The sequence below is a fragment of the Corvus brachyrhynchos genome, unplaced genomic scaffold (assembly GCF_000691975.1).
Source record: "Corvus brachyrhynchos isolate BGI_N302 unplaced genomic scaffold, ASM69197v1 scaffold26, whole genome shotgun sequence".
Lineage (NCBI taxonomy): Eukaryota > Metazoa > Chordata > Aves > Passeriformes > Corvidae > Corvus > Corvus brachyrhynchos.
Genome location: NW_008239324.1, coordinates 1342203 through 1351918, shown reverse-complemented (window position 1 = coordinate 1351918; position 9716 = coordinate 1342203). Strand labels below are relative to the sequence as shown.

At 41.0% G+C, this 9716-nt stretch overlaps 1 protein-coding gene across 1 annotated transcript in view; it reads right to left on the bottom strand.

Moving 5' to 3' along the window:
* Positions 1-413: 413 nt before the first annotated feature.
* The window catches only part of MLYCD (malonyl-CoA decarboxylase), an 84184-nt gene continuing 74881 nt past the window's right edge, over positions 414-9716 (bottom strand). The window contains exon 6 of the mRNA XM_008638832.2: positions 414-1756. Within this exon, the coding sequence (XP_008637054.1) occupies positions 1223-1756 (534 nt within the window). The 3' untranslated portion in view covers positions 414-1222. The remainder of the gene's footprint in view (positions 1757-9716) is intronic.

The window sequence follows — 9716 nt, the reverse complement described above, 5'->3', positions numbered from 1 at the left end:
GCAGAAGCATTAGCTCTTTTTGGCCAGGAGGATGCACATTTAATTGCCCTCACAGCTCCTCCTGCTTCAAAATAAAACCATCTTTCAAAACCATTGCAATTTCAGAACTCTTTCACTTGAAGTAAGTGACCTGGTTTCCTCAAACTTGAAGAGCTTAACAGAGAGAGAGTTCTCTTGCTCTATTCCTGCCAGCCAAGAATGCCTTGTACATGTTTATACAGGCAGCTAAATTTCACCTTGAAACCTGAATTCTAAGGCAGTTCAGAAAGATTAGAAAGCCCAACAAGAGAATGGAGCCATCCCCTGACCACTACTAAAAACAGGAGTGTTCTATAGTAATTTGTGTGGTGAAACTGTTATCAAGCAGGGTCACTAAGTGAAGGAGGTGAGATGCTGAAATCCACAAGCCATGATTTATTGAGAAAGTTTATTTTATTGGTTTATAAATCACACCTACCTCTTTATTAAAAAAGCTCCTTATCAACTTAAAACGTTACCAGAGCCAAAATATAAGATATATATATTTAGAAACTTCTCAACTAATTCCCAAGGAACAGTCTGGCTTGTTCTCCTCTCCTATTTGAACACCTCCTTATTGCTCATTATATTTTAGCAGCCAAAAACCACAAATATAACATAACTTCCTGCTGTACTGAGATCCTGATTTTTCAACATGAATGCAAGGCTTTTCCATGCTCCAGCAAAGCAAGGATTCAGTGAGTTTTAGTGTAATTAAAACAGGAAAATACCAGGAAATTTTACATGAGATTTTTCTGAAGGTGCAAAAGACAGATATCATAGAAATAAAACTGTAGATTATGGTTTTGATAATATATTTGACCCAAAATTTACCTTTATTCCAGGTACTTTGGTTCTGAACAATCTATAGCAGCATTATGACAGAGAAGTGCAGCTCCTTTCAAAGACAGCTTATACAATTTATTACCAACAGAATAATGCTGGCTCAGGTATCTTCCATTCAAGTTATCCCTGGGTTGTAACTGGTTTAAGAGGATTTTACTCTCCCTTTAACACAAACCTCCAACCAGAGGTGACTCAATGAGGTTTTGAGTACACGGCCACGTAAGCAAGACCCTGATAACCCAGGTAACTCTGAGTACACTTGATTTACAAGGTACATTCTGATTTGAGTAAAGACACTGCAGATGATTACAGCTCTTTACAGCGAGCAACATTCATTGTTAGCGTCCATGGTATGGAATCACAGCTTGCTGTTCTGCTGGAACTGGGACACCAAGGCCAGCACCTGCTCGGAGGCTCGCACCTGCTTGGAGCCCAGGTACAGGGCACTGTTGGAGGCTGTCTCCTCCAGGAAGTACCTGTAGTTGACCATCATGCCACAGGAGGCCCCGATGCCCCGGGGGCTCGTGTCCCCCATCCAGTTTATCCTCCACAGCACCGAGCCGTTCTGCAGGTGGAAATTGGCCACCGGGTTGAGGGCGTAGCCTCGGTGCTTCTCCCCATACAGATACCAGGCACAGAGTCTCATCAGGGGTGGATGCAGCACCTGAGTCAGCTTCTCTGACCTCACCCACTCGTTGGTGTTCAAGAGTTTCTTTAGTGTTTCGGTGGTGGAGTCTCCTGTGATCTCACAGATTTCCTGCCATTCAGATTCTGTAAAAAGTTCATTCCTTCCCTGTTCTTTTGCCTGGGAGGAGAGGAGACCAACGAGCCATTTTGTGAATCCTGGGATAGGTGAAAGTGTGGAAAAAACTTTTATCTGAGGAAGTTCTTTCTGCAGACAAAAAGAGAGGAAAAAAAAAAACAAACCATGAGTTTGGTCATGACTGACACAGAGAAGTTTCAGTGAAAGGGCAGCTGATGGCCTTTGCTTTATGGCAGGTGGAGACCATGGATTCTGAGAAGGAACTGATACACATGGACACAGAAAAAAGGTGAAATATCACCCTGGCAGTAACAGGTTAGTGATGAGAAGGCACTGGGAACACCCAGAAAACTTTAACAGTGACTGAATGACATTCCTCACACACAATCTCTATAAAAGTACTTATGCAGTGCTTACCACCACTGCGTTCTGCTGTTATCCTTTTATAGGCAGAAATAAACAAATAGAATCACAGGCCATAAAGAAGTGATTCTGAAGGGAATCTTTTCTTAAAATAGACATACAAGCTTTGGAAACCATTTAAACGCTATTTATTTTTCATATATAACTATCTTTTTTTGTTAAATCAAGGACAGTTTATTATTTCATTCTATTGTAAAATCATGAGGTACTATTTGTAGATTTTTATGGAAAGAAGTATTTCCTGAAGTTTTGAGTGAAGTTCTTTACACAGGCCATCTACCTTCCATGATATTCCCTAAATCAGTAAGAAATACAGTGTGTGAATATTTTTTTTTACTGCAAGTATAACACTTTTTAACCAAGTAGAATTTCTTCTGTACTCCTACTAATTTCTGATTAAACCCTGCTAACTATGAAATCATGTAAAGCAAAACACACAGGAAAACTGTGTATTAGTTTTGGGGCACACCAGTGCGAAGAATAAACTCACTTGGAATTAACACAAAATACATCAGGCAAATCTGCTGGAGGAGTGGGGGGCAAAGGAACAGAGGGAAGAGAGAACTGAGCTGAAAGCACCCCAGTGTTGGTTTAATTACTGCTCCAACAGAAGAAGTGCTAAGAACCAAGACATTCTTCAACATTACAGACACATCTTAATGTCAGCAGAAAATTGTCTTTAAATGACTACGAACGGCACTTTTTCTACCTCGAGGATTACCGAGGTAACCATTAAAAAGCCATCAGGGCTCAGATGGTGCTGCCAGGTTGTGAGAGCTGCAGCTCCTCACCACTGCTGAGCTCCACACAGCTGCCATCTGCAGTCTGCTCCGGGAGGGTGCAGGGGCCAGGGAATGCTGGCCTGGCACGGCTTCCCCACAGGCTGCAGCCAAGCACCATCTCTAATATCCACAACACATTTTCCCTTCCCACAGGAGCTTCCCAAATACGTCCCTGCTGTCCTGTGCCTTCCAGCACAGTGGCACACAGCCAGCTGTGCAGTTTGGTGACTTACAGCTGGATCACCTGCAGAAAATCACTGGCTGCCCTGAGCTGGAGTTCTCTGACTGTTACACAGACGTGTCAGCCAAAGAATTCTTTTGGGACCAGGAAGAGACAGGAAAAGCAGATCAAGTTACAAAGAAACGCCTCATTTCAGGTCCTTAGAGAACCAGATAAAGAAAACAAAGCAAATTATTTCCTAAGAACACTCATTTCTGTATCTTATTGAACAAAACACCATTTTTATAATCAGAGCTCCCAGGAGATCCTGACTGGGTCATGCTCACAACTGCTACAACTACCACACTCAGATAGTGAAGTTCTAGTGAAGTAGTAGGAACTAGGAAAGTAGAAACTTTTTCAAAGTTTCCGCTGAAGGACACGATGATATTTTATTCTTAAGAGTAATTCCAAAGCTGATGTCTTTTACAAGCTCTGTGAGATCCAACTATGAGGTTTCCTTGAATGTGCATTTCATAAAATAAAAAAGTTCCTTTACAGACATCTCTTACACCTCTTTGCACAATTTCAGGGAATACATTTATGAAACAAAATAGTTTATTAGGGTTGTGTTCTTAGACCATGGCTACAAGAGGCAAAGATACTGAAAGGAAGTTTTAATTAAAAGAATATTTTGTGGAGTAGACAGTTCAGACTCATTAGAAAAGTTTTCCCCTTGCTTTTGAAAAAGAGCAATGACAAAGTAAATTAAAAATATATATATCTGGAGTGAAAGAAATGGAAAAATGAGAACAGAACAAAGCAATTCCACAGATTTCAAACATCTTTCCTTCCTAATCCCACACTGAATACTTCCCCATGGACATAAGGACTATTTATCCAGAAATAATTCAAAGTAACCTTATAAAATTTGAATACAGAGTCAAACAAACTCAAAATCCTCCCTTGGTCACAGTAAATCCTCCCTTGGTCACGTCTCATCCACCTCCTCATTGCTTCATCCACCTCCTCATTGCGTTTCTCAATCAAGCAGCTCATCTAATCAGCACATCTGGAATCCACTTCTCTTTAAAGCAGCAGCATCTTAATTAGTACAGCAGAGGAGGAGGATTGTACTCAGGTGCCCCTCTGCCAGCTACACTTTCCTTGACTCACCACTGCTACCACAGACCCAGGGATCTGCTGGACAAGGAGGAGGGAGAAAGATGGCACAGAAGTGAGTTTTTCAAGGCCACCAGAAAAACATTTCAAGGTATTTGATCCTGGGCAAAAAGCTGCTGGCTTCCAGTTTTGCCAGTTGGTAAGAGCAGCATCACTTCCACCTTCCCTCCTCCAGCAGTGCAGAGCTGAGCAGTGCTGGCTCTGCTGCACCTGGACATGGCTGAGCTGCTGAGACACTTGGTTGTCACATAATGGGACCTGCTGCATGTCAGCTCGTGCTGTGGTGGATGAATCTCTGCCCAGAAGGGAGGCCACAGCTCCCTCCTGAAGATTCAATGACCCAGGACCCTCCTGCCTGTCCACACAGTAATGATGGATGAGAACTCAGCAAGGGCCTGGGCTGGGAGGGACCTGCAGATGCACCTCGAGGCACAGAAACCCATCACTGTAATGAGAAGTGCCCTTCCCATGTCACATCCTCCAGCAGCAGCCAGCTCCCCTCAAACAGCCTGCAACTCAAAATGGGGGTGCATTCTTCTGGGTCTTCATTTCTGTTTTGATTTAAAGTTCCTCTTTAACACACAGAGCACAAGAGAGAGGAATACATGGGGTAAAGTTTTCAAATTAATGACCTATCATGAGAAATCTTCCAAGTGCTGCTGGAGAGAGTAAAGATGTTACTGCTGTGCAGTGGGGATGAAAAGAGAAATGGAAAAAAAAGAAGTTTTTAGAGGCTATTTCCTCTAGGCAAGGATTCAAGGAATACAGAATGTGTTCCTTTTTGACCCAAAGGTGGGATTACACTCCTTAAAGGTTTTCCTTTTTTTTATTAACTGTATTACTATTCCTATGAAAGATAGTGCCTTTGAGAACACACTGCTTAAGGTCTCTTTCATGATTTCTTCACAGCTATTTAGGGTTAAAAGCTGAGAGGGGAAGAAGGAAGATGGCATTGAAATTTGAGCGGCAGCAATTCTTCTTTCAGGTGAAAGGGAAAAAGCTGTTTAGCACCAAGTCAAGTCTGGAACTCTTCTGCACCATCTCTGCCAAGGAAGCAGTGTTTGAAAATTCTGTTTTGCTCCTGAACAGAGCTAACAAGGTTTGCACACAGGAGCTGAGCTGTGTCCATTGCTTCCATAGGGTAACAATTCCAATCTCATTTCCCAGCTTGCAGAACCCAAGGGCACCTGTGCACCACCCACGATGACAAAAGTGAGAACGAATGGTTTCTTTCCCCCTCTGTGTAGTAATAACAACCAGTGCAAAGTTCCTAATTAAGCAACTGACATTGATTCCTAGGAATGTTGACTGCTCCTTGTTTATCACCACTTTCAGGAGTGACCCATTCACCAGGACAGCCCCAAATATTTCACAGGAGGTCAGTAGCTCTTATTCTGTTAAAAACACAAGATGGGAAATTGTGGGGTTTTTTACTTCTTAGGACAGATAAGACATGGGAAAGTGACCCCATTTTGAAGCTACAGTACATACTATCACCTATCTGATAAAAGCTTTATTTAGAAGCTTATCTGAGGCAGCCATTTCTTGTGGAAAAATAAGTAAATGCAGTGGAGTGAGCACATTTATGCTTTGCTAAATTGATGTGCTGGTTTCTAAGGCTATTGGTGGAGACCCATTAATGTTTACTTTCCTCTCAGAAACCCACACACAACATTAAGAAACAGCTGCTAACTTTTGTTCGGGCTAGATTTCTGTGTTTGATTGTTGCTTTTTGTTGTTGTTTTCGTTTTTCTTTCCTTGCAGAAAAGCAGAGATTTCTCCCATTATCCATATCTCATCTGAAACTCTCTTGCACTCTTGAAAGCTGCAGTCCAAGGTCACATTTTTCATCAATGAAATCAAAGCCTGTTTTGGAAATTATGATCTCCCCAGGTCACCTAGATCAAATTAAGGTAGCAATTATCAACAGCCCAAGCAGAAAGCTAAATCTGCCACCAATTGCTGAGCATTCTATTGAGTCACACAGCAGCTATCAGTTTTCTCCCTCAAATGCCACAGGCTATAAAATTCTAAGCATTTTCTCAAAGGCTTCACCACAGTTATCTGTGTCTGTCATCTGCTGACTGAATTGCCATGATGTACCTTCTGCAGAGCTACAGACTGTTTAGAGTGGCTATAAACACATTGTGAATTATATGGCTGGCTAATGAGAAATCCATCCACCTCCTCGTTCACCAGCACCTATCAGCTTGCTAGAAATGATCTGCCTGCACTCAGTTTGGGGTTTGTTTGGTTTTCTGCAGTTGTCTGAAATAGCTTCAAAATCCAATTCATTTCTGGGAACAACACAAGCTTGGATTTCAGAAATACAAGAGATCATTTCTGTTGCCTGCTCCCTGTTTTATATACATTAATATAAACAAGAGACTGCAAGGAATGCCTACACAGCCTATTCCCAGCTTTGTACAGGGAGAACAGGGATCAAAGTGGTATCAGTGGCCTAATGAATTCATCCCAAAATAATCCCAACAGGATATGCTCAGACGTCAACAGAAGCCTGTACACAAAACCCTTCTATATTATCTGTGTAGCAAACTTTTGTCAAGAAAGTGCCAAAAAAAGGAATAATCTGCTCCTGAGAGCAGCACCATTTCTCCCAGGATGCCCTTTGTAGGTAACACCAGGTCCAATTCTGATCTCCAGTGTATCTCCTCCCCCTTTACCCAGTTATACAGAACAATTCCTGTGGCAAATGCCAAATCTTAACATCCAGGTAAAGATTAAGGATTCCAACTGCAAACTGTGCACGTAGAAAGACAGGACACTGAGGATCCATTTCTGTGCCTCAATTTTATCCATCCTCCATCTGCTTAAATTAATGAAACCCCAAAGCAGTGGCCATCAATTTGTACACAGGGCCTCAGACTAACAGTGCTCAGCACTGGGGTGCAGCAATCCTCACTAGTTTTCCCAACAATCCTAAGAAAAACCCATTTGCAAGGAATGCTTTCAGGAGGGAATCAGTGCTTGGCACTCTTTGAAGGTGAGGAGTGCTGCCCTACACGGGCTCATGTTGAGCAGAATATGTGACCAGGCAAATTAGCAAACATTTGCTAAAAATTTTCTAAAAAATTAAATTCTATTTTAATTGTGCATTCATGAGATTTTAAGGAGTATGGTACTAACTGAATTCATAGCCATAATTTTTTAGCTTAGATACCTGCTAGATCAAGGTTCCAGTGAAGTTTTTTGAAATCCTGTCAGATGAAGGCTTCAGTGCAGAGGGGTTCTCAGCACACTCCTAACTTTGTGCATGTCTTTTCCTGATCTAATGATACACATTCATGACAGGTCCAATTTGGAGTTTTCCTCATGAAGAATGACAGCTGGGATGTCAGTTTGGAGGTTACAGTGGCACTTACAGGTAGAAGTGTCAGAGCAGGTTACGCTAAGGTAAAAGTCAGGTAAAGGATTTTTACTGGAGGATAAAAGAAGTGTTAGGAGTTTGCAGCACCTTAAGAAAACATAAATCAAATAGAATTCTGCAGATCAAACAGACGTCCACAAAAGTTAACTCAAATGGCAAGTTATAAAAGTGTCTTAATCATCAATTTAAATAAAATGAAAAACAAAATCCTTAACCCTTTCAAATGCTCTCCTCTTCCCAAGGCATTTTATTATAAGTTAAATTAAAGAGAGTCTCAACTTCTGTAACCTGGAACACTTGGTGATTTAGCAGCACTTGAAAAAAAGATTTGTTTATTGCAAAGCCATGCAAAGGTGATATAAAAAATCCTCCTCCTATCAGAGACCTCACCCATCTATTTTTACAAAGGCTGCTGGACGCTGGCTTAATGAGAGGTAATTTTTGACCCAGGACTTTTTTTACTGAGGCTGTATTTTTTCAGCTGCTGTCACCAAGTCCACTCAGCACTCCTGCTGCACCATTTGTCCCTTCTGCTCCAAAGAATTATGTCCAACCTGAATAGAGACAACCTTGTAAAGTCCTCTGCTTACACCTGACCAGAGAGAAAGAGAGCACATGTGAGCAATTAATCCACAGAAAAAGGACTTCCAGAATTTTGGGAGCCAGGCAACACAGGCTGCCAAGAGTATTACTCATTGCATGCCTCTGCCCTGAATAATCCCGACTTTGTAGAAATTCCGCAGTGGAAGTGTTTTGAAGCTGAAATACAGAGGGCTTCTCTCTGAGGGGTGAAGCCCACTGAGATGGGAGGCACAACGTTTGCAGCTGAAGCTGAATGAGGAGGCCTTGTAGAAGTGCATCAAACAATTCTGGGAACAACAGGACAGTGATTTAGGGTCACTTCACGGACATAAAATATGCAATAGGAGATGGTTCTTGCACCATTCAAGAAAACAAATTCGAGGACAGTACTTTGGAATGAAGGTGGAGGAAGCATGAAGGAGTGGGAGGAACAGGAAAGAGAAAAATACTAACATCAAAGAGTGAAGAAAAAACTATTAGACAGCCACATCCACAATGGATAAATATTCCTGGACTATCCTTTCTATTTTCTTTAGCCCTACAGCGGTTCCACTCCAAACAGGAAGGGTGTAGAGGCAATGCATGGAGTTGTTAGACCTTTAGATCCAGACTACACATTAACACCTCAGTCCATGTCCAATTCCCACATTAGAATTTCCTACCGGAGCGTTTTTCACAACACCTTTAAGCAATGTAGGAAATACGAGTAGGGATGAAGGTCTCCACCTTTGGCATTGCATGGAAAGCACTCAAGTTTTCAATATTAAAGAAGTTCTTTAAGATTGAGGCATTAATTTTATGATTAAAATGTATTTAAAGGCATCTCAGTTTCCTATGATAAACACTGAAGAGGGGATGGATTTTACAACACTGAAATGTAAAAACTTTGTCCTAAGTATAAATACAAAACACACCCTTCTGTTGGACACACCAAATTTTAAGTCTTGCATTAGGTTATCTAAGTATGATGTGTCTGTTTGACTTTATAACTCACAACTTTGCTGGTGTTGCAAGCAATTAGTGATGGTCAGATACAATGTCAATAGGGTTATTTTATGAGAGCAACTCAATTACCCAGAAATTATTTTTCAGATGCGAAAGCAGATAACTGCATGAATTTATTCCAATTTCCCCTCAGTCAAGATCAGACAGATGGCAGAGTCTAATTATACCTGGACTACTGCACTTTCAACAATTAATCTAAAAGCCATTCCAAAAGCAAGAAGCAACAAAATTCAGCCAAAATATCCATTAAAAATAAAATAAAATAAAATAAAATAAAATAAAATAAAATAAAATAAAACAAAATACTTCAGGGCAGCCAGCTATGATTCAGCAATTTAGTGATCTATCACTTTCTGGCAGTAGTAGTTTCAAGCATCCAATTTTAAGTTATTTTTGTGAGTGGAACTGAAGTTCTAAATCACAGACAGTTTTCCAGACATCGTTACTAATCCAGATGTGAAACAATGAATATAAACACAAGTAGTGATCATTACTTTTAAGAGGTAGCTTTGTCAGCAATTTAAGTAGTAAAGACTATTAAATAAAATAACGTGCTCAGTGCAGGAA